The sequence below is a fragment of the Parasteatoda tepidariorum genome, chromosome 8 (genome assembly GCF_043381705.1).
Source record: "Parasteatoda tepidariorum isolate YZ-2023 chromosome 8, CAS_Ptep_4.0, whole genome shotgun sequence".
In the NCBI taxonomy this organism is placed as follows: domain Eukaryota; kingdom Metazoa; phylum Arthropoda; class Arachnida; order Araneae; family Theridiidae; genus Parasteatoda; species Parasteatoda tepidariorum.
This window is the reverse complement of record NC_092211.1, coordinates 65,298,798-65,325,875: the sequence shown is the minus strand read 5'-3', so window position 1 is coordinate 65,325,875 and position 27,078 is coordinate 65,298,798. Positions and strand designations below refer to the sequence as shown.

Here is a 27,078-nt window from a genome sequence, read left to right as displayed (position 1 = left end):
TATATTTTATTTATTTATTTATTATTTTAATTTTTAAGTCTGCCAAAGCATGTTACTTTGTGACAGTTACTTTGTTTGTACTATAAATAATAATTTGAAGTAGTGAGTAGCTAACTTGATGCAACAGGTAGTATCAGGTTTGTCGCGTCTCGTATTTTATTGATTTGTAAAGAAAAACTCAAGTACACAGGTACTTTCAGACAGTATATATTGTACTGTTAATTATTATTTTTATTCGACGCAAACTATAATATATCGATAGTTAATTCCTTAATTTCATATATTTCCTTTTTCAATAATTTCAAAGTCTTAATTTGATACGTCTGGTAGCACTTTATCTACAATATTAAGTGAGGGAATAAAAAACACGAGATGTTTATGTCTGTTACTTTGTTACATTAATAAAATTACAATTTTAAATCGTGCTTAGAACGAGCGCTATTATATATATTTTTTTTATCCGTTCAACCTTGAAAATGAGTCGTCGTAGACAGTATTGATTTTATTGTACATCTAAAAATAAAAATCGCAATTATAGTTACTGTATAACTGTTGCATGAAAACATTTTTATTAAAATTGCAATTTTGTTGCCTGAAATCAGAGCAGACATTATTGATTTTAAATCCACGAATTTCCATTTTTATGTTTAATCAGTACGTTTAATGCCTGCAGTGCGACTACGAAATTATTTTATGTATAGCAGAAATTGTTATATTCATGGTGAGTAATTTATTATCGCTTAGCTTAAAATTTATTTATTTACTACTGTCAAATATTTGAAGAGGCAACTCTCTATTGAATGTATTTTATTTATTCTTATGATATTTTAGTTAATTTTTGTTTATTATTTTTTTAAACAATGCTTATACATTAGCTGCTACTGAAAACGTCAGCTGAAACCATCGGGATTAATTCACTTAGGAAAAAAAAGTATGATCAAAACTACCAGAATCTGATAACATTTACCGTGTTTCAGATTCTATGGGAACCCGGTAAACACGGTAATTTTTACCGAAGCGCTTTGGTCATGATTTTGGTAAAATTAACAATAAAATGTGGCTTCATAGTGCGTGATAAAATTTGTAAAAATGCAGTAAAATTTGGTAATTTTATCATGATACCTTAAGGCAGAGGTTTCCAATTTTTTACGGCTTACGAAAACCTAAATTATCGAACAATTTTTGACTGAACCTTAAATTAATAAATAAAATTAGTAGTTGTGGATATACTAACCGAAATAATAATAATAAACTATAAATTATTTTGATTATATTTAATGTGATGAATGAAATATATTCAGTTATTGTTTTATCAATAATAAGTTCGATAAGTTCGCAGGCCTGGAATGGCCATCTAGACTAGTTCTGTGCTTGTTTTTGGTGTAAGCATAAACTGAAAAGAAATAATATATGCTGAATTATAGTTTTCAAAAAAGAACTGTTAATGAACGTTGAGAATCGTTATCAGAAAAACTTAATTCTTTATTCTAGGATTTGATCATTTTGCTGAATTATAGTTTTCAAAAAAGAATTGTTATAAACGTTGAGAATCGTTATCAGAAAAACTTAATTCTTTATTCTAGGATTTGAACTTTTTGCTGAATTATAGTTTTCAAAAAAGAATTGTTCTAAAGGTTTAGAATCGTTATCAGAGAAACGTAATTCTTTATTCTAGGATTTGACCATTTTGCTGAATTATAGTTTTCAAAAAAGAATTGTTCTAAACGTTAAGAATGATTATGAGCGAAACATAATTCTTTATTCTAAGATTTGATCATTTTATATTAAATTGAAAAGTTCAATGAAAAAAATTTTTTTAATTTTTTTATTTTTTATAAATGCATTTCCTTTTTATAAATTTATTCAAAGTATTGTTATTGGAAGAAATATTTTTTTGAAAAAAGATAGCAGATATTTAGAATTTTTTTAGAGTTATTTTACTTAAATAATTCCATAAAACTAACCAATATATCAAATAAATGATGGCTTGCTTGGATATAATTATAATGATAGGTTTCAAAAATCATTACCGGCTTAAACAATTTTAACTCTTGGAACCCCTGCGTGAGCCTTCCACGGTACACCAGGGTTCCATTTCACTATTTGGAAACGGCTCCTTAGAGCATGGCATAAAAATCATTTATTCGGTTACATTTACTTTTCAGTTTTGTATTTTTATTAAATGTGTGGTAATAAGAACTATAATTTTAAAAACCAGAATTTCTTTTAAACCGTTACCATATGAATGGAAACCGTTACCTTATGAATGATTGAAATACCGTATTTCGGCTTTATTACCAGAATTTTGTTTTTTCTTCTTTTTTTTTTTATCAAAAATGTCTTCACGATGCAGTACGGTATTTTCATATTTTACTTATAACCTGATGATAGTAATGCATTGAGAATTAACTATTTTTATGCTAATCTCTTGTAGGATTTATTTTTATTATGCTTATATCTAAGCAAATATGGAAAACCCTAGACTATTTTTGAATTCTGTTCAGTGAGTAAATAAAAGAAGAAGAAAAAATGTCGTGGACCAATTGTTGTTGTTGACGTATGCCATTAAGGCAGAGGGGGTGCGATTGTTCTTGTTTTCCAGTGGCGCCATCTATGGCCAAGAATTCGACTTCTGCTACACCCATACGTCACACCCGTTTACAGGGTGGATCCATTCATACATCCATTCATTCTTCCACAGATCGTAATTTATCAGTCACAATTTACTACGCGGGGAGTCGAACCCTCGACCACTTGGGCATGGGCCCAGTGCTCTACCAACCAGGCTATCCCTGCCCTGTCGTGGACCAATGTGCTTGTGAATAGGCGAATCTGTTGGGAAAAATCTTTTACAAATCTGTAATTTGTAGCTCGACCGTGAACGATGTTTTATTTATTTTTTATTTTTATTAATTATTATATCCATAAATTTTTTCATTCAATTAATCCGCTTTGAGTGTCAAAAAAGATATCAGCTAAGATTGTTTAGATGAGATAATGATGAACACGATGAAAATTTTTTTTTTTTAAAGACGCCCATGGTTAGCCCGACGGTACACTCTGAATGAAATTGGTTCAAAGAGTTTTTACAATGTTGTGAAAATCTACCGCCAATGAGGTGTCCAATTAAACCACATGTATCACGAACGTATCTTCTAATCTGGAGTAAAACGGAATTAAGTTGCTATAATGTGGTTCAATATGCAATTGAAGATGCTTATGCAACAAATGCACGATATGAATTAAAGAATAGTATTCATATTATTTTATACAATTTAACAGGACCAAATCATGTCTGGTCCATTCGGGAATATATTAGGCCAACGCTAAGAGGAATTGTTTTAATGTTGAATTATAACATTGACGTGTTGCAAATGTGCTGCGACCTTATTTAAATTGAGCTATAAGTCTGTTAAGTTGAACTACAGTGTCACATAAGCAAGTTTATAAAATACCATAATTAAATTCAGGTTTTCTACTATATACTGGTTCAATAATGCTTGGAAAATATCGAACAGTAGTTTTTAATAATTGAACACAAGCAACTATCACTTTCATATAGGGTTTTCATAAGTTTTTGCTTGAAATGGCTCTAAGGTATGGTGTCTTACCATTATCAAGTATAGGTCGAAATTTGTACTGTAAAATGTTGCAAAAGATTTTTAGAAGTATATACTGTTAGTAATTTTGGAGCATGTCGCACCATTATATCATTCAAATTTGCAGCAAACTGAGCCGATTTGTTTGAACCATATAATTGTGCAAATAAATCTTTCTTAAGTCTGATAACTCAATATTATGGTTAACCTTATATGTAAACACCATTAAATGTAGCATTTTACTAGTATTTACACCATTCAATTTAGCATTTTACTAGCATTTACTTATACCATTTAATACAATTTAACGTTTTACACCATTCAATTTAACATTTTAGGAGAATTTTCACCATTTGATATAAATTATCATTTTAAAACTTCAATTTAGCATTTTACACATCATTTAGTACAATTTAGCATTTTTCGAATATTTTACACTATTCAATACAATTTAGCTTTTTCCACAATTCAATTTGAAATTTTTTACGAGCATTTTACACCATTTAGTGCAAATTAGCATTTTACTCCATTCCATTTAACATTTTGCACCGTTCAATTTAGTATTTTACTAGCATTTCATTCAAAACAATTTAAATAATTTAACCCCATTCAATTTAGCATATTAATAGCATTTACACCATTCAATGCAATTCAGCATTTTGCATCATTCAATTCAATTTTAGCCATTTACGCCATTCAATTTCTCATTTTTATAGTATTTACGCCATTCAGTGCAATTTAGCATTTTACATCATTCATTGCAATTTAGTATTTTACAACATTCAGTAAAAGTTTAGCAATCTGCATCATTCAATTTAACATTTTACTAGCATTCCATTCAAAACAATTTATCATTTTAGTCCATTCAATTTAGCATATTAATAGCATTTACACAATTCAATTTCGCATTTTTATAGTATTTACGCCATTCAGTGCAATTTAGCATTTTACATCATTCAATGCAATTTAGTATTTTACAATATTCAATGAAAGTTTAGCAATCTGCATCATTCAATTTAACATTTTACGAGCATTCCATTCAAAACAATTTATCATTTTACTCCATTCAATTTAGCATATTAATAGCATTTACACCATTCAATTTCGCATTTTTATAGTATTTACGCCATTCAGTGCAATTAAGCATTTTACATCATTCAATGCAATTTAGTATTTTACAACATTCAATAAAAGTTTAGCAATCTGCATTTTCAATTTAACATTTTACTAGCATTCCATTCAAAACAATTTATCATTTTACGCCATTCAATTTAGCATATTAATAGCATTTACACCATTCAATGCAATTAAGAATTTTACATCATTCAATTCAATTTTAGCCATTTACATCATTCAATTTCACATTTTTATAATATTTACACCATTCAGTGCAATTTAGCATTTTGCATCATTCAATGTAATTTAGTATTTTACATCATTTAATAAAAGTTTAGCAATTTGCATCATTCAATTTAACATTTTCAGGGATCTGTTTAGAAGAAATTTGTGTCCGTTTACGGACCCTTCCCAAAATATCTTTTCATAAAAACGGACCCTTCACAAAATATTTTAACTTAAAAACGGACCCTTCACAAAATAATTTATCTTTTAATCGAACCCTTCACAAATTTATTTATCTTCATTATTGTTTTGTTAATTGAATAAACCCTTCCCAGGAAGGGGGGGGGGGAGGAAAGACAGATTTAAACGAACTAAATTTTGTCTTCGGCAGATGCTTCTTCCTTCATTCGTCCGAAATGAATATTCTGTGTTCAGCAGTATAGGCTAAATACCAAATATAGGCTTAATACCAAAGTTGCATCGCTAATTTAGTAGCTGCAATTGCTGTTTATTTTTTAAAATTAAATTTTTTTAGTTATAATTTTGCAGTGTTGAGCATAATCTTGTTTGTCTTTACAATTTAAAACTCCTTGAAAAAGTTTTTTTGCTATAACGGACCCTATTTGCACAAATTCACAAAAGCGGACCTTGGTTGAAAGAATGTGACTTAACGTTTATGTTATATTCACAGATTACAAGTCATTTTTTCACAATTTTACAGAAACGGACTTTTCACAAAATGTCTGGACAGACCCCTGATTTTAATAGCATTTACGCAATTGCATTTTAGAAATTTACACTACTCAATGCTATTTAGTATTTTGCACCATTCATTTCAATTTAGCATTTTACACCATTCATTACAATTTAGCAATTTACTCTAATTCAACTTAGCCTCTTAGCAGCAAAAGTGCGCGGATTGTATTCTTGGATTATGGTCCAAAATATCAATGTCTTAATTAGACACTGAATCAAGTTTTAAGTGAGTTTCTTTTTCTTCTTTTCTTTTTTTAAAGACAAAAAACTTATTTGTTAATTTTTTTTTAACCCTTTCTCCCTTTCTATGAACAACAGTTTTTTTATAATTTTTTTTTTTCGTAAATCACTAATCCACTATCTATTAGAAAGGATGAAGAGATAAATAAATAAAAAAAAATCTAGCTTTCTTATAAAAAAAAATTCAATTAATCTAAAGAAATATAAGTACAAATTTTCTTGGTTAGAACCTTTTTTTTTCCTGCTTGTCATTTCTTTGTCTTGTCACCATAGATACGAATTCGCTTCGGATCCGTGGCTAACTTAGATACAAAGTAGAAATAACCAGTTTCAATCCTATGTGGGGCCCCCCGAGCCGTGACAGAGCAGTTCCGCTATCCCAGCGCCCCTTTCGCCCCTTCTCTGCTGTTGCCACTCATAATGTAGGTCATTTAATAATTCTTTCAACTTTTTTTTATTTTTACTTCCAGCAAGCGAACTTAATTCTTTTAGCATGCCCCAGAACACGCTTAATTGAACGTAAATTTAGTGTTTAAGATAAACCCTTGGCTGGGCATTTTTTATCGAATTGCGCGGTTGGTGAATTGTAATAGATTTTTGGCGTGATTAGTGCTGATTATCATTGGCGGAATAAATGAAACAGATGTATTATTATTTGTTTTTTTTTGTTGTATTGAAGTTTATATTTGGATTGAATTGCGAACTGGCTTTTGTAAATAGAGCTATTGCATCCCTTTTTTTTCCTCTTTAAAATTAAATGCCTGTAATTTCAGTCAATTAATTTTAGTTTTTGTTTTCGGCTTCAATATGACATATCTAGAGGCAGAAATAAATTATTGAAATTTTCGCTTTGTTGTTATTTACTTTATTGTTGTTTTTAAAGTGCTATGTTATACATGTTGTTTATTATTGTCACTCTTTTATAATATGTTGATTTAAGTTTAGCAATTGAATATGCAGAGGAATAAGAGAGTTCAGTAAAATAAAAAAGCAGTTTTGAAATATTTTATTTAAGGTAATTAGCAGGGGTCTGTCCAGACATTTTGTGAAAGGTTCGTTTTTCGTGAAATTGTGAAAAAATTACTCACATTCTTTCAACCAGGGTCCGCTTTTATGAATTTGTTGTGCAAATAGGGTCCGGTTATTGCAAAAAACTTTTTCAATGAGTTTTTAAATTGTAAATAGATGCAAGATTATGCTCGGCACTGTAAAATTATAATAAAAAATTTAAATTTTCAAAAATAAACAGCAATTGCTGCTTCTAAATTAGAGATGCAACATACAAATATTTGGTATTTAGCCTATACTGCTGAACGCAGAATATTAATTTCGGACGAATAATGGAAGAATCGTCTGCCGAAGACAAAACTTAATTCGTTTACATCCATCTTTCTTGTTTTCTGCCCTGGGAAGGATTTAGTCGATTAACAAAACAATAATGAAGATAAACAAATTTGTGAAGGGTCCGATTAAAAGAAAAATCATTTTGTGAAGGGTCCGTTTTTAAGTTAAAATATTTTGTGAAGGGTCCGTTTTAATGAAAAGATATTTTGTGAAGGGTCCGTTTTAATGAAAAGATATTTTGTGAAGGGTCCGGTAACGGACCCAAATTTCTTCTAAACAGACCCCTGATTAGCGCCATGAAACATGTGTAAATTGCGTAGAATATAATTTGTTTTAAATTTTTTTCTTGTATAACTCCTGATAGGCCGTAATGGCCTAATTGTTATAACAATGGACTGTTATTATATAAGACCGGGGCTTCATCCCCCTTCGTGGCTTGAAGTTTATCCTGCTTGAATTCGATGAGCTTGTCTGGGGGGTAAAGGCGGTCGGTGCGCATTGTTGACTACATTGCATCCATAAAATTGTGGAGATTTAACCTCCAAGAGTTACTAGGCCTGAAATGGGCTGATGCGGGTACGCTGTGTTTTATACCTCCCTATACAAAATGATTAAAAAATAACTTTGACATCACATGATTTCTTGGTGAAATTCCGTTCAAGAGAACGGAGTAAAAAAAAATATGGGTATTTTGTGGTATACACTAAACAAAACAGAGTAAAAAAAACTAATATTAGAGAATTTCAAAATTTTAAATGGTCTTCTTTTAAAGTACTATTTTTCATCTAAACGTGGTCCTCACAGTAAAAAAAATTAAATCAGAGTTGAAATGATGATATAAAGTCGGATAGTGGCGACGCTAGACGGAGACGCAGAAAGCCCGGATGCAGCATTAGGCTTTTTATTTCGTTAGAGTTCAGTGAAATTATAGTGGAACTATAGTTGTTTGATTTCAGTAAAAAAAGCTAGGTGTTTCCGTTTGAAAATTTCTAAATTCTGCCTCTGCAGCCGTAACCGCGAGACATGTTCAATCGTTTTAAACATTATTCTTTCTTCATCTTATAAATTTATGCAAAAGATTGTTCCATTCTTTTCAACTGTATGCTAAGCCAGGGGGTCATATGATTGCTGTATATCTTCCATTGACATTCTATCATGTATTTCTCCATTAAAACCTTCAATTAATTTAAAGAAATCTTTCGTGTTTTTGAAACCTTTCTACAATGCAAAATAAACATTTTTCAAGCTTGTCCCTCTGAAAATACTGTCGAAAGGTTGCAGAAACATGCTTTTTAAATATTATTATGTTACCCATAGACCTGATAAATTAAATTTATTAAACGATACCAACATTTGAATTCATCTATAATGCTGTTACTTTTTTTTAAATCATTTTTCTGTAATAGCAAGAAAAAAAAATGATGTTTTTAGCTGTCAAAACAGTGTAGTATAACAGGGGAAATAGCAATCTTTTAGCACTAAATATTACGCTAAAAAATAGCGCACGAATTTTACCGCTAAAACCAAATCGCAATATTGTTTACTTACTGTTTATAAAATGACATTTTTTTACGTTTTTTTTTTAAAATCTAAATTCAAAGCCATAAGTATTAAAATAAGAACTGTTTAATCAGGGGTCTGTTCAGACATTTTGTGAAAGGTCCTGTTTTTGTAAAATTGTGAAAAAACTATTCATAATTTATGAATATAAAATGAGCGCTAAGTCACATTCTTTCAACCAGGGTCCTACTTTTGTGAATTTGTGCAAATATGGTCTTGTTTTTGCAAAATTGCTAAAAACCTTTTGAAGAAGTTATTAAATTGTAAATAGATACAAGATCCTGCTCAACAACTGCTGTTACTAAAGAGATGCAAGATACAAATATTTGGTATTTAGCCTATACTGCTCAACACAGAATATTCATTTCCAACAAATAATGGAAACAAAATCACTCACATTTTTAATAATTTTAATTGACGTATTTTAAATAACACAACTTTGTAATGTATCACTTTTAATGTGTTCGCGTTAAGTAAACTTAAACAATTCTTAAATTTATAATATTTTATTTAAAAAAATGCCAGATATTAATTTTTATTTACATAATATTCTATTAATTAATTTTATGGATAAATATAAATTGATCAATGATTTATTTACAAAAAAAATATGATTTATATTAATAAGAATGAGCACACAATGTTTGTAAAAGTAGAAATATTTTCTTAGAATACTAAATTTGGAATTTAAACTTAGGGAAACTTAGTTTGTCTGGAACCGTCTTTCTCCCCGGGAAAGGCTTATTCGATTAACAAAACAATAATGAAGATAAACAAATATGTGAAGGGTCCGATTAAAAGATAAATTATTTTGTGAAGGGTCCGTTTTTATGAAAAGATATTTTGTGAAGGGTCCGTTAACGGACCCAAATTTCTCCTAAGCAGACCCCTGATTTAAAGCCCATGACTTGAATTTTTATACAGCTTTTTAATAAATGTCTCTTTTAAAGCATTAAAGTAAATAACTTTTATTTACTTAAATTGAAATGAAATGATTATTTATGCAGTTTTTAAATAAATACAATATCATAATTAATAATTAATAGTTTTGTTGACATAAATGCTATAAACGTCAATGTAAATAACTGTTTTATTTATTTTAATGCTTGTGACATAATTTTTAATGAAGGGTTAAGTAAATGCGATGTCATTGGTATCAAAGTAAATGATAGTTTTTAATGCCGTAAGCAACAATGTAAATAATTGTTATATTTACTTTTTTGACGTAACTACTTTTTAAGTAAATGCGGTGTTATAAGCATTCAAATGGTTTTATTTACTTTAATGCCACAAGCATAAATGTAAATGCTTTATGTATTTTGATGCGTGTGACACGATTTTTTATTCTTGTCTTTAATAAATGCCATGTCATAAACAATTAAACTACGGTTTAACTTACTTCAGTGCTTGTGACACGACTTTTTATGCAGTTTATAAATGAATGCCAAGCCTTAAATATCAAAGTAAATAACTGTTATCAGGGGTCTGTCCAGACATTTTGTGAAAGGTCCGTTTTTCGTGAAATTGTGAAAAAAATTACTCACATTCTTTCAACCAGAGTCCGCTTTCATAAATTTGCGCAAATAGGGTCCGTTATTGCAGAAAAAAACTTTTTCAAGGAGTTTTTAAATTGTAAAGACATACAAGATTATGCTCAACACTGTAAAATTATAATTAAAAAAATTGAATTTTAAAAAATAAACAACAATTGCTGCTTCTAAATTAAAGATGCAACATACAAATATTTGGTATTTAGCCTATACTGCTGAACGCAGAATATTAATTTCGGACGAATAATGGAAGAATCGTCTGCCGAAGACAAAACTTAATTCGTTTACATCCATCTTTCTTGTTTTCTGCCCTGGAAAGGGTTTATTCGATTAACAAAATAATAATGAAGATAAACAAATTTGTGAAGGGTCCGATTAAAAGAAAAATCATTTTGTGAAGGGTCCGTTTTTAAGTTAAAATATTTTGTGAAGGGTCCGTTTTTATGAAAATATATTTTGTGAAGGATCCGTTAACGGACCCAAACTTCTTCTAAGCAGACCCCTGCTTTGTCTTAGCAAGAAATTTTAAGAATTATAATAAGTATTCACTACACTTTGCGTCTGATGAATCTGTCAATTATATAATTTTTGACTACATATATTGATTTATAAGTTATCAAATTCTCTTTCAAAAAATTCTGGATTAAATTACGGTATGAAGTACCGGAGCTTTGGGTGCATCATCTATAAAATCCATTTTACCGTAAAATCCGTTGTCACCGTAAAATATTATACCGTAATTTTTACACCAATATTTGTTTAGTTGAAGTAATTCAGTGATTTTACAGTTAATTCAAAAATTCGTCACATCATATTTTTTGTTCTAAACATGTTCCGGTAAAAAGTACCGGTACCTGAGTGCCGACAATTTTTACCGTAATTTGGTCTGGATGATTTTACAGTGTACGGAGGAATAGAACACTTAGATCCCATGTAGATCTACTTTCCCATAAGATCCCATGAACTTAGATTTTTCAGTATATTTTTAGTGATTAATATGATCAATATAGTGATTAATATGAGTGATTAATTTGTGAGTGATTAATGAATGATAGTGAATGATTGAGTGACTAATTTGATTAATATGAGTGATGATTAATATAGTAATTAATATGATTATGTGATCTGAGTGATTAGTATGATAATTTTATTTTATCAAGTTTTAATAATTCTTTATTTAAGTTTTATGTATAATTTGTTTTAGGGATTAATATGGTATTTTTAATTAACATAGATATATTTAAACGTATTTTTTTGATGAGAGTGATGTGATTTTAAATAATCTCTCTTCTACCTATATACATAAAATTAATCATTTTCTTATTTGTAGATTGTTTTTAATTTTTTATTATATTTTTATAGTGAATTAAATATTATTTTATAGTTAATTTTTAGATATGTGTAGATACTGATTATTCAGACCCTGAATAATATTTATTCTTGAAAATTATTTTATAGGCGGTTATAATAACAATAACTGTTTTCTTCTTTCTTTTTTAAATAACTTAAAAAAATTCTAATTTAACACTGTTTTCTTAAATTTAAAATTTCTTAAATTAATAATGCATATTTTGCAATAAAAAGTCGCTTTTCTGTCAAAAATTATATTTTAGCTTATTTGAAAATGAATCTTAGTTTTTTTTTCCTTCTTTTTTTTCAATTTATCTTGAAGTGTACTCGAGGAAATTTATTTATTTAAATTTTTCCTCAATTCTACCACCTTGAATAATTTATCTTCGAATATTTTATTCACCGAATCTGAGTTTGGTAGTTTTGGTTCGAATAATATCTGCTTTAAATTTGAACGATAATTAAAATAGGAAATCATCTCGTTTAAATTATTTTTATTTTCCGTTTTGCGAAACGTGAATTCTTCCTTCTCCTCTTGAATTTATTTAAATGAAATTATATTTAAAAATATTATACATTTCGGCATCTGAAATACAAACTTTTTTTTATTCCATTTTGAAATTATCTCAATTAAATTATACTTTAAAATACAACATCAAAATGATGGTTGAAATTATTTTTTCAAATAAATCGAACACCTTACGAAGTTTTGTTATTGCAGAGTTTATTTGAATAAAAAATATTTTTATTAAAATCCATTATGAATAAAAATATTTTTAAAAATAGATGATGCTTCTGCTTAAAAAGTACTTTTTATTAGTAGCATTTTAAATTAGTAATATGTTTAAAAGAACTTTATTTGAGACAACAATTTTTTTCCTCTGCATTCTTTCTGTTATAAATAATCTAGGAAAAGATCTCGTTCTTCATTATTTTTAAGATGATGTCATGTTTTTAACATAAAACAAAATATTCCTAATTATTACCTGATCGTGTTTTAAATAATATTTTTAAGATAAAATCAAAATGTATGCAATAATAATAATATTTATTTAAATTTTGAAGAATAAAATCTGTCTCTGTTTGTTGAAAGCGGCTGTTGGTCGCTGACAAAAAATTAAAACGTGCCTGAAAAGTTTTTTTATCACGAAAAAATTATTCTGTCAGTTTTAAGTTCAAAATCACAAAAATATTATTTAGTAATGCTATCAGAACGGATTATTAATTGTATTATGCTATGTTTTCGGATACGCTTCCGTGATGTATGTGTAGCGTTTTCATTGGGTGGTTGAAAGCTGTTCCAACAGTGATAATGTGCCTGAAATGTTTTCTCACTAGGATGGTAATTAATCTCTCAGTTTGGCATGCGCAAAAACGTAATATTGTAGCCAAATGTTACAACAATGGAATAGTTGTAAAACACACTATGGTTTTATCATTACATAAACGTATTTCAGAAATGCACTTGCAACATTTTTATTTCTCTTTGAAAACCATACCAAGAACTAAAGCTATTTTTTAATGTATAAAAATATATTAATTTAATACATTAAATAAAATATTAAAAAAATAATTTATATTTTGCATAAAATTGCCTGTGCATAAACGAATTTTATAACTGTGTTTAAGTGATAACTGTGTGACTAAGATTTTTCAATCAGCTTAAAAAGTTCTCGAGATATGATGAAATACGCAAAAAGGGAAATTAGCTTTAAAGTGTTCAAACTTTGGACCGCTCTATTGGCAAAACTATTGGAACTATATTTCCCAAATTACGGAAAAGTACGTTTTTGTGTCTGATTTCTTAACTTAAAATATCGTCTGCAGTAATTAATTAGAATATTTGAGGTCACCCCACGAACCATTAAGACAGAGTTCTAGAATGTGAAGATCAGAAGTTATTCAGTTTTTTTTTTTTATTTATTTTTTTTTTTTAATTGTTGAACGCCCTGCAACGTTTTCATTGTTGATTTAATCGTCGTTTTAAAGAGAAACGACAAAACGTAATAAATGAATATATGCTCATTTTTTAGAAACAAATACAAGAGTAAATAAAATCAAATATAAATTAAAATTTTAATTAATTAAAATTTTAATTAATTAATAATTTAAAACCATAATATAATAACGTAAATTCTTATGAACCAGAAGTGTAATTTTCAGTAATAATACCTTAGATTAATTAAATGTGTAGAACATATGGAAAAACATGTTGAGTAACAAAAAATTAGCGATCAAATGCTATAAATCATGTTGAGTAACAAAAGATTAGCCATTAAATTCCATAAAACATGTTGAGTAACAAAAAAGTAGCTATCAAATTGCACAAAACATGTTGAGTAGCAAAAGATTATTGCATAAAACGTGTTGAGTAACAAAAGATTAGCGTTTAAATTCTATAAATCATATTGAGTAACAAAAGATTAGCCATTAAATTCCGTAAAACACGTTGAGTAACAAAAGAGTAGCTATCAAATTCCACAAAACATGGTGAGTGCTATTGATGTTAAAAATTTTTCCTTCCCGTTGGCAACCACCTTTATATTTATTGACTTCTGCCAAATAAAGGCCGAATCATAAGACTGATATATGTTCGTGAACTTAAAAATCTGAGTGTTTTTAAAATGGTGCACATGTTTTTTTTTTAAGAAGTCGTTTGATAATTCTCACAATTTTATGGCTAATTTTATAAAAAAGAAAATTTAATGTAGTTAAAAAAAATTGCATGACATAGCGCAAAAGTTTATTAAAGACAAATAAGCATTTTTCTTTATTAAATTTCATGAATACTTCCATCTTTGTATTGTTTAATACTTTATTTTATCGTTTTTATGTGAAATTATTCAAATATTTCAGTGGACTTGCTAAATGATGCTCTTTATTGGATATGGATCTTATAAAACATTGGAAATTCTCGATAAAAGAAGTAAGTTTTTTTTATAAAATTTATTCAATGTATTTAACTATCCGTGAAATAATTTCTACATGCGGGCTGTATCGTTATCTCCGTTTTTAATATATGTTTTCTGAATCCTTATCATAATTTGTACTTTAAAGGTCTCTAATTTTACTGTATAATATGAAAAAATGAGCTTTAGATGAAAGTATGTGCTTGTACATTTTTGTCTGAAAATAACGAATCTTTATAATTTTTTTATTACATTTTCCCAAAAATCCACATTTTTATTTTATCAGCACCCAATAGCAGTTTATGGGCAAAGGAAAGACAATGACAAAGAAAAGATTGACAATGGGACATTCCCCAAGTTAGGGGGGTGATCATTTTTGTGATCTTGGCTGCAAAAGCTTTATCTACCTTCCCGAAATTTCGAGACTCTAGTCTCTAGATCAGTGGTTTCAAATTTTTTTAGCTATGGAACCTTAAACGATCAAAGCTCTTTCGATGGAACCCCGACTTAATAACTGAAGAAAAGACAATTATAAACGTATTATCCAATAAAAGTCTGCTTGATTTTGAAAATATTTAAGAAGATGAATCGTATTTTTTCAGCGTTTTATCATTAATAATCTTAAATTAGATTTTATATCCGACCGTTGAATTCACAGTCCTAGAGCTTATATTAATTAACCAAAGAATATTAAATATTTTAAAAATATTTAATAATTTAAATTTTTATTAATTATTTTGAAAACATTTAGCGATTGAATAAAGAATGAAATTTTTTCATCATATCGTTTTATCGATATTTCTCTTAAAATTGGTTTTTATGTCAGACAATTGAATTCACAGGTCTGAAGCGGCATCTAGTGTATTTTATTCGATTTGGAATACTATTAGAATTTTTCATAAATGAATATCCTTTTATTTATTATATTGTTATTAGAAAAAAATATTTTTTTAAAATGTATTTCCTCACAAGTATTTTAATTCAATAATTTTATGAAAATAACGAAAATATTAAATAAATAAAGGATTATTAATTTGATATAAATTTAATTACTAGCTTTAAAAACAGTACTAGTTAAAAAAACACTAAACGCTCGGAACCCCTGCAATGCTTTCATGGAACCCCAAGGTTCATTTAGGAACCGCTGCCTTAAAAACCGAAATAGAAAAATCTTGATAAATACCGCTGTTTTAAAAACCCAATTAGAAAAACCATGTTAAATATGATTGTGTTTTATTGTTCCGGATAAAAGAAAAAAACAAAATTCTGATGTATAAACAGAATAGATCTAAATGATAGAAAATAGATACACAAAAGGGTTTTCCGCAATTTCAAATCAGGAAAAACAACATAGATGAACAAAATTTTGATAGATAAGCAGAATAGATATAAATGATCGAAAATAAATAAACAAAAAGATTTCCCGCTATTCCAAATCTGGAAAAACAAAATAGATGAACAAAATTATGATAGATAAGCAGAATAAATGTAAATGATAGAAAATAGATGAACAAAGAGATATCCGCAATTCCGAATCTGGAAAAACAACATAGTTGAACTAACTTTTGAAAGATAATCAGAATAGATATAAATGATAGAAAAAGGTTTTCCGCTATTCCAAATCAGATAAAACAAAATAGGTAAACAAACTTTTGATAGATAATCAGAATCGATATAAATGATAGAAAAAGGTTTTCCGCAGTTCCAAATCCGGAAAAAGAACATAGGTAAACAAACTTTTGATAGATAATCCCAAATCAGAAAAAGAAGATAGGTAAACAAACTTTTGATAGATAATCAGAATAGAAATAAATGATAGAAAAAGATTTTCCGCAATTCCAAATCAGGAAAAACAAATTAGAAGAGCAAAATCCTGATAGATTAGCAGAACAGATAGATATAAATGATAGAAAACAGGAAACAAAAAGGTTTTCAGCAATTCGAAATCAAGATTACAAACTAAGTAAACGGACATACAAGAGAAATTAACTATTATCTTTTGATGAATCGATACCAGGGAATGAATGACAATTTTCGTTGTGGGAGTAGCAGGAGAACTTCTGGATTACCCCCAGCACTCTCCTCTCCCCTTAATTCTCCCCCAACCCCCTTCACTTCGGATGATTGCATTAAGTGTTCAGGGGCTAATAAACGTGAGGAGAAAAATATAGCCATTGTATATTTTAAAGGTGGGAGGAAAAAGCCGGAAAATGGATGACGATGACTTTTTTGTTGGGGGGGGGGGGTAAAGGTTGCCTCAATTCACTTTTAATCCCTTACATAATTATTTCTCCGAGAAAAGGATCAAGTTGGTATGATATTTTAATGATATATTTAAAAATAATTAGGTCTATAAGAATTAGCATTGATATTAAATTAGGGTGCACATAGTTTCATGACAAAGGAGCATATGTAAATTCATTATCTAATAAAAAAAAAACTGTTTAACGTGAAGGCGTACATTTTTTTAATTAACATCCTTTTTGTTAAATAAAATTTATAAATGTATATTTAATTTTAAATCTAATGTGTTTGCAATTATACACATATTAAAAATAATGCGCATATGTGAATATTTATGTCTCAGGAACTATTCATCCGATTTCATTCAAAGTTTTTGAATTTTGTCGTTAAAACAAAGTGACTTTGTTTTAGATATGTTTTTTTTTACCCTATCTTCAACCTTATCTTAACGTTCTAGAGTAAATTCTGAAAATCTTAGTAGCCACACGTCTGATACATAATATAGGTTAAGTAATTTATCACTAGAAAAAAGGTAACATCTGATTTTAGTATAGGTTATAAAGTTTTAAAATTTCTAATGTATTAGTATTTTGTATGAACTTCAAACCTAATTAAAGTTGAATTAATTCATTATATAAACTTTTTTTTATTGTTTAAAACATACAAACAAAATAGAATTCGATCCCGCTATAATGAACCATCAGCGGATCCAACAATAAGTTTACTATAAACGATGGTTCGTTATATCCAAAATCTTAGAAAAAATATTTTCTAACGTATTGCTGTAGTGTTGTTAGAAATAATGTTTGCTAATGCGCAAAATTAGCTTTATGAATTATTGGCAAACTTGATATATAGAGTCTTTCTACAATATAGTTTTCTTATAGCGAAATCCTTCATATAACGAAACTTTTAATCGGAACGTAAAAAAAAAACATTCAAAATACTTTCCATGTAATAAAGTGGTTTTCAACCTGCAACGATTTTGTTGAATGTTTATCTTTTCAAATATCACCATTTTCGGAAATTTTTTTAGTGTTTAATCGTTTTTATTTCTGCTGTTTGTGAAGAAAGTAGTAATTAACCCTTTGACACATTTTTTCTGACTCTCTTATTACTAGCAAAAATATATTTTGATATTCCTTTATTATTATAAAAACAGTCTAATAGTTACGTAAAGAAATGTGTTAGATTATCGAAATTTTATTTGTATAAAAATATAAATTCCAAAAGAAGTAGTTTGAAATTGATTTTGTAAATTAAAGAAACTTCAACTATGCATAACTGTTTCTCTCTGATCTAAATGATTGCATATAAGTGCAAATTTGAAAAATTATTGTATGGAAGTAAGCCATGTTAGGAAGATTTTACCTTTAACGCTAAAAAAGACATCAGTGTTTCAGGCTGTATTTTATAACTATAAATTATTAAAATGCTAATATAAATATTTTTCACTTTTTTTACCTTAATTAATACAAAATAATGAAAAGGTATTAAAAATATGTTAACAGGGGTCTGTCCAGACATTTTGTGAAATTTCCTGTTTTTGTAAATTTGTAAAAAAACTACTCATAATTTGTGAATATAAACTAAGCGTTAAATCACATTCTTTCAACCAGGGTCCTGCTTTTGTGAATTTGTGCAAATAGGGTCCTGTTATTGCAAAAAACCTTTTCAAGAAGTTTTTAAATTGTAAATAGATACAAGATTCTGCTCAACAATTGCTGCTACTAAATTAGAGATGCCACATACAGATATTTGGTATTTAGCCTGTATTGCTCAACACAGAATATTTATTTCGGACGAATAATGGAAACAAAATCATTAATAATTTCAATTGACATATTTTAAATATTACACTTTTAATGTGTTACCCATGAAGTAAATGTAAACAATTCTTGTGTTTATAATATTTTAATTAAAAAATTTGCCAGAAATTAATTTTTATTTACATAATATTCTGTTAATTAAATTTATGAATAAATATAAATTGATCAATTATTTATTTACAAAAAAAATATCATTTAATATCAATAAGAATGTGCACACGATGTTTGTAAATGTAGAAATATTTTCTTAGAATTAGTTTGGAATTCAAACTTAGGGAAACTTGGAAAACTTAGTTCGTTTCGAACCGTCTTTCTGCACCCCCCCCCCGGGAAGGGTTCATTCGATTAGCAAAACAATACTGAAGATAAACAAATTTGTGATGGGTCCAATTAAAAGATAAATTATTTTGTGAAGGATCCGTTAACGGACCCAAATTTCTTCTAAACAGACCCCTGGTTAAATAAAAATTCTGCTTCAAAAGGGAAAAAATTTGGATTTTTTGTGCAACAAATTCGATTCGCTCTTTTATAGATACCTGTTTTTAGAATTACTCGCATGATTGTTTTCAGCAGAATGGCTCATTTAAAACACTCTTTTACAATATGTATTACTTCATTTTTATTTAAAAAATCATAATTATATACTTTTGAACTTTCCACCTGGAATAAAATTTCGTAACAATTATTTAAATACCAGCAAAAAAGAAATTTGAGTTCGCTATAAACAAATTACCAATTTAAATATATTTCAAGAAACTGAAATGTTAAGATATTATTTGATTAAAAACTTCATTCGCTTCAAAAACATATAAATTGGAAAACTCCTGTTCAGAACTTAGGAACCCTAGGGTTCCACGACACACTTTTTGGGCTTAACCGACATTTTGCTTCATCGATATTTACTGATATTTTGCTTTCCCGATACTTATTATTACCGATATTTTGCTTCAACGATACCGATATTAACGATATTTTTTACCAGTACCGATATCTTGTTTCAACATTGAACTAATTTTTTAAAGAATAGAGAATAGGGTTAAGCTGCGTGTTCGAATTTCCACTAAACACAAACAAATGTAATGTGCACAATTTATTTTGTAATCGAGTTCTTTTAACATTCCGAGAACAATTCAATTGGCGATGTTTTTTCCGTCATTAAACGAAAAAGTTTAAAAAAAAAAAAAAATCTCGCCAATCAAATGAATGTGGAAGACCATTTCCTTCAGGTACTAAAAGAGTGAGCACAAAAAACCGATCTTATCCTTCCTTAGCTATAAATTACATGCCTGCATGCAACAAACAACCACGTGGTGACCCGATCTACAAGACCTCATAGCAAGGAAGAAAAAAAATTAATAAAACAATGAAAAAAGAAAGAAGCTGCCTTTGCCTTCCATCTTAATTTACATTCTATAGACGGCCAAGGACTTTCAAGGTCAGATGTTCTTTTTTTTTCTTTTTTTTTCCAGATTTTTTATAACTGGTTTAACATTAATGCTAAAAAGCTAGTTTGTAACATATAATGTGTGAAAGCAATCTATTTTTTTTTTTTTAATCGTGTAGTTACCGCTCTGGATGAATATTTTTCTTTTGATGAATGTACCTTAAAGGTATGCAAAAGCTGTGGGAATAAATGATATAAATGAAATGATGATGGCGCTGTTAATAAAATGGGCATAGTTATGGACGTCGCCAATTTCAGCCAAATGCAAGTGCGGTTTATCACTTGTTGCCATTCCTGATTATTTTTCGTCAATGAATGTAAGTTACATCTGGTAATTGACAATTTAATTTCATTGAAGAAATACCGTTTAGTTAAGAACCGCCAGATGTAAATGAAAGAAGTGATTGATGATCGATTTAAGGTGGAACGTAGTAGTATTTATACACTGTAAAAAAAAATAAGTAGAATGTGTAAAAGGCAAATGATAATGTGTTTGCGAACTTCTAAGTTGAGTGTCAAATAGGTAACTTTTAAAAATGTTATTTTGAAAATCCAAAGCTATTTTATAACTGTCGTTGAAGAAACGATCCAATTTTGAGTTTACGACTATCACTGTTCAACTCCGTGGTCTTGTAACTTTGCAACCAACCCAGAAGACAAGGAGACTCCTGGATTAAGTATTCGCAGAAATTTGCTTTCGTGGAGGATTTTTTCGTGGAACTAACCCGCATTTGCGTTACACGAAGAAGATAATCACGGAAACCACTCGCGGTTAGCCTGACCAGGGGTCTGTTCAGAAGAAATTTGGGTCCGTTAACGAACCCTTCGCAAAATATCTTTCCATATAAACGGACCCTTCACACGGACCCTTTATCTTTTAATCGAACCCTTCACAAATTTGTTTATCTTCATTATTGTTTTGTTAATCGAATACACCGTCCCCGGGGGCCGGGATAGCCCGGTTGGTAGGGTCCTGGACTCACGTTCGTGGGAACGTGTGTTCGAATCCAGCCTGCCGAAGACTCCCTGTGTAGTAAATGGTGCCCGTTAAATTCGTCGGGTCACAAAGCTCTTCATGTTTAAAAAAATGTACCTCAGGAGGTACAGGATTGGATATTGATCATTCTTTGGTTCAGGTAAAATTACGATCTGTGGATAAATGAATGGATGTATTAATGTGTCCGCTTTCGGTCGATTTGGTTTTCGGTCGAATAGTCTTAGAGAAATAAAAATTTAAAAATATGCTTTAACTATTTGGCCGATTCGTTTGACTTGCGGAATTTGTCTCTTAAAATAAAATTTATCTCTTAAAATCTCTTAAAAATGCAATGTAAGAATTTGTATTCCTTACAACTCAAAGTCTTTTTAATCGTGATTAAATAAAATAATAAATAATTATTAAAGATTTTTTTCTTTCATGAATCTTTGGATAAACAAATTTTATAATTGTGTATAAAGAATTTTTAATTTGCTTAAAATCTTCCCGATATATGGCGAAATACTACAAAAATAAAAGTTAACATTAAGTTAACAAAAGTTAACTTTGACCGCTCTCCTGATTAAACTATTGTGACTTATATTTTTAAGATTGCTTCTGTCCTCCTTATTCTTGATGTTCAAATCTGTCTAAAAGCAAAGATATATTTATTCAGAGAAAGGACGTTTTTTTTATGAAGTTCGTAACTTAATAGTTTGCACTAACTAATTAATATATTTGAGGTCACCACTTTATGTAGTTAAGAGTGACATTCTTTGATGAAAATTCGAACATTAGAAACTGTATGTTCTAACTGCATATTTTAGCAGCGTTTTAAAAAAGTAGAAGATAAATTTTCTTTATCGTTCGTCTTATGGTGGAAAATATCCTTTTAATACTAAAAATGCATCTTTTTTTGTGAAATGTGTTAGTTCTATACTGAAAGATAATTGTAGCAAGTGTAGCTATTTTTTTTTTCATTTTTATGTGCATCATTTTTTTTAAGCAATGAAGTATATCTGTTTTTATCTTTTTGTTTTGTGAATATCCGTTTTATAGTGAATGATAATTGCAGCAATTTTTTTTTCATTTTTATATGCATCGTTTTTTTAAACAATGAAGTAGGGGAGTGTCGGGTACCCCCGCCCACTGTCAATTTCATATGTATAGAATATTTTTTCAAGTCAATGGGCCATCGGACATTAATTGTTATATTAAAAGAAGATTTTTTGCAAAGTTTCAAGTATTTATGCAACTGGTAACATGGTAAACAATAGTTTTGAAAAAATGTTGAATACAGTAGTCAAATTTTTTAAATTTCTATTTTTTTAAGTTAAACTACTCTTTTTTTGGTTAAATTCTTTTTGCATTATTTAATTAGATGATAAAACAATAGAAACATACAAAAATATTGATTATTACTCAATATTATACAGAAATATAAGCAATACTCCTTAAGTGGGCGGAGCTACCCGACTCTCCCCTATATCTGTTTTTATCTTTTTGTTTTGTGAAAAGTATCTGTTTTATGGTGAAAGATAGTTGTAGCAAATGTGGTTATTATTTATTTATTTTTTTATATATGTTATATTTTTAAACAATGAAGTGTGATTTTTTTGTGAAAAGTATCCGTTTTATAGCGGAAGATAATTGCAGCAAGTGTAGCTATTTTTTTTCTTTTCTCATTTGCATCATTTTTTTTAAATAATGAAGTATTAGTTTTTATGCTTTTTGTGAAAACTATTCGTTTTATAGTGAAAAACCATTGCAGCTATGTGTTGCTGTTATTTCTCTTCCTGTTTTAATCAACTTTTTCTATAATGAATTACTTTTAGACAAATTTAATTATAGCGATAGTATTTATTTTTAAGAAATATATTTGTTAAAAATAGCAAATTATTTTTATCAAAGGGAATACGTTCCATGCTAAGTGCATATAATTGCACACGACTCTTAAATTGAAAAATTCTTTTCTCCCTGATTAATGTGCAGTATTAACTGACATTCTTTGGAAAATTTCGATAAGAATCGGCCTTAAGGCCTAAGCTGTTAACTAATTTAATTTATCTTGATTTGATCCTTTTTAAAGTTCTTTTTTTTCTTCCTTTTTCTTAATTGAACGAAGAATTTCTGACAAAAACGTGAGTAAAAATAAATGACTTTTCCAAATCTTTTTTTCTTGGAGATAAAAGCAAAAAATGGAAAAAAGGCGGAACAGGAAATCGTCAAGAAATTACGTAATCCAGGAAGGCTTTACCGATTCTTTCTTAGCAGACGAATCACATTGAGTCATAGATGGTATCGCAGACGATATGCTTCAGCGATTAATCCTTGCACGGATTTTAGAATGATATATATTTTTAGTATTCGGAGAGATGATGTTCTGTGATAAACTGCTCCCTTGCGCAAGATTACAAATTATTTATTAGTTAAGTAGTTATTTCTGTCATATTTTCATACTGATGTTCTAATTGTGATGGTTATTTTCTGAACCAGTATAGTTCAGTTTTAGACCGAAAGACAAAACACATTCCTTAGCAACGAAAAAAATGTTGACACTTTTTTCTTCCCAATATTTTTGACCCCCCTGATTTTCTCATGTCACAATGTGTCACACTTTACTATACCCCTCTACCACTTTTGTCACATGTCGCCCTATATTACATAAATATTCTAACAGTTCAGAAGCAAAACGCTTATTATAGATCAAATTTTACATTTTATTTTTTGAACCTCAACTTTGTGTTTTAATAAAGCTTTTGAGCATAGTAGTGAAAACGAGTAGAAGAAAATGTGAAAACGAATAATATTGAAATATTTAATCTAATTTAATCTTATTTATCTAAATTGCCCCCTCTCTCTCCCACTTGGCGCGTGCTTTCAAAATTTCGAAAAGCTCTTCTCTCCCTTCCAAGAGCGGCTTTATTTGCGGACGGCCCCTAATTAACAATTCCTGTTGTTGTTGTTTCTAATGCCGCTTGCCACACGGGCAATCCTGTTATAAAGTATTCGACTAGCCGTGATGGCTCAGGGGATCAAGCGTTCGAATGAGGCATCCGACTTGCACCGACACAGTGCTGACGTAAATTATCCTCAGTGGTAGACGGATCATGGGTTAGAGTCCCCTTGCCGTTAGGCTAACTGTGGGAGGTTTTCGTAGTTTTCCTCTCGATCTAACTCAAATGAGGGTTGGTTTCAGCAAATTGTCCTCCACGAAGGAAAATTTCTTCCAATTTTTGATCCAGGAGTTCCCTTGTCTTCTGGATTGGGCTCAAAATAACAAGGCTGCGGAGTTGAACATTAGTAGTCGTAAACCCAAAAAATTGGGTCGGATGTTCAACGACGGTTATTCGACTTGTTTAGATGCAATTTTTTTTTCTCTAAAAATTCCCTTAATTAAAATTTTTATTTTATAATTGGCTAGTAAGTGGGCAAAAATCACAAATCTAAAGTAAACTGTAGAAATTTATAATTTTCTTTCCTTCAAAATAAGGGTAAATTTAAGCTTAAAATTTTTTTATTCATGTCACGCTAACAGCTCTACAACGAATTATAATTCATAATATCGGAACCATTTTTTTTCTAGATCAATTATGTGGTTACTCGTGTTTGAATTAAAATTGTTTTAAAAAAATAGTAAGCAATAAAATAGTATTAAATATATTGTTCAATATGGATTTTTTAAAGATAAATTCTAATTATTCTTACTTAAAGATATTAATTATACTCAATTAATTTAACTCAAAAGTATTAATTAAACTTCATCTATTTGAAAAAGCTTCATATAATTTTCACCTATTCGTTAAAATCATTGCTGATGGTTGTCGAAAGACTGTATTCCTATAAAAACATATTTCTTAAATTTTTTTTTCTAGTTTCTTTCAATTATATTCAGAAGAAGAAAAAAAACGTTAGAAAACAACATGGTTTGAACAAAAAAATTTTTTTTGTAGCAATAAAAACGTTGTGAAATTTTATTTGCAACAAAAAGGACAAAAATATTTAAAAAAAATTATTTGTTACGATTAATACTATCAACAAAAAACGAAAACAGCGCACAAAATACCGTTTCCTCAAATTCTCCTTTAAATTATATTTCACTGCCGAATGGAAAACAGTTAACAGGTTTTAGAATATAATTTATAAGCGCCATCTGTTAGCAGCTATGAGAAGTAAATAACGGAGTTACATTTTGTAAAATGTGATTGCCATCATAAATAAATATATAAAAGAAACAATGAGTCTAAACTAACAAAAAATCGCAGCAAATCTACTTTTTTCATTCGTTTAATTTATACAATTTCTTTTTAATGGTTAAATTTTTTTTTTATTTGCGGTGCTCCCTATATCTTTAAAACTAAGCAGATCCGTAGTTTAAGTTGAAATTTTTATTTTAATTTTATAAAAAAATTAATAACGAAATATAAAAATTTGAGAAAAATTTATTTTTTCTAAAAATTTATTTTTGAAGCCTGTTTGTCTTGAATACATTTTCAACATTTTCAAGTTTTATTAGGCATACGTTATTTTAATTTCTTAGGAGTTTGGTTGCATAATTTATTTATTTGAAAGTCTACTAAGCAGTATTACTACATTTTGTACAATTTATTATATTTATTAAACTTTAGTTTGGTTGTACAATTTATTTATTTGAAGGATATGCAGATTTTTTTTAAGTTTTTGATTTTTTATGAAATTAAATTTCTATCCAGTATGTTTTTTTTCTTTCTACAGTGGTATGTATCCTCCAAAATTTTTAGACAGAAATTATATATTTTATTTATTCAGCACAATTCACGTTCTATGATTCCATCCCTTTGTATAAAATTTATAAGAAAACTATCTAATAAAATATTTTGTTATTATTTTTTTATTTTTTAATCATGTATTATAATTATATGCATAAGTGAGATGTGTGTGTAATACAGTATAAATGTTTATGTGAAAAGTATAGTTGAATATTGTATTATTATTATTTGCTCAAGATATGTGCTCAATACAGCATATAATGTTTTCGTTAAAAGTATAGTTGAATATTATTATATTATTATTATTTGCTTAAGTGATATGTGCGCTTAATACAGTATATAATGTTTATGTGGAAAGTATAGTTGATTATTATATTATTATATGCATAAGTGAGATGTACGTTTAATACAGTATATAATGTTTATGTGGAAAGTATAGTTGAATCATTCAGTGTAGCTCTACTGTAGCTCTTTTTTAAGCGCTTTTATATTTTATTTTTATAAAAACGTTCCAAAATTATCCCTTTTTTGCAAACGAATTTCGTGAAAAATGAATGATTTTCTAAAAAATTTACTCAATTGATAAAATTAACAGCTAACATAAGCATTTAAAATATTTGTCACTCATTACATGGAGTTCTTTGTGATCCGGCAGATTTAACGTGCACCAGTCACCATTTACTACACGGGGAGTCTTCAGCTATCGGGGATCGAACCCACGACCACTTGGGCATGAGTCTAACCTCCTACCAACCAGGCTTCAAAGTGGTATTTTAGTAGCCATGTAATTTTAAAAACACCACCCACATGACAATGGAACTCTTTTTATCAAATATTGTTACGAAATTGACTTTGAGGAGGACTTTTTATTATAAAACTAAACTGCACTGTGTTGTATTATACAGAGTCAGAAATACCACGAAACCCTCAGATGTTTAGCCGGATTGAAAATTTTATTTTATCAATGTCTGATTTATACCCCACTAGTGACATCCCTCGTTAAAACTGTAGTTGGTCTCACTGTTGCAGAAAAATAATAATAATTCAGTCAGCTTCGGGATTTGAACCTGAGCCAACTGATTCGAAGGTTCGAACAACTATTTGGGAGTGATTAACAATGTAAATAAAGATATTTTGGAAATTGTTTTTATCCCCTCCAATGAGAACCGCTTGCAAAATGTTATGTAA

General features: G+C 28.8%; 1 protein-coding gene across 8 annotated transcripts in view; it reads left to right on the top strand.

Annotated features, from left to right (window-relative positions):
• Positions 1 to 27,078, top strand: part of LOC107436894 (zinc finger protein rotund) — a 318,292-nt gene that overhangs the window by 16,216 nt on the left and 274,998 nt on the right. For all 8 annotated transcript variants that reach the window (XM_071184141.1, XM_071184140.1, XM_071184145.1 and 5 more), the window contains exon 2: positions 14,597 to 14,666. In XM_071184141.1, the coding sequence (XP_071040242.1) occupies positions 14,628 to 14,666 (39 nt within the window). In that variant the 5' untranslated portion in view covers positions 14,597 to 14,627. The remainder of the gene's footprint in view (positions 1 to 14,596; positions 14,667 to 27,078) is intronic.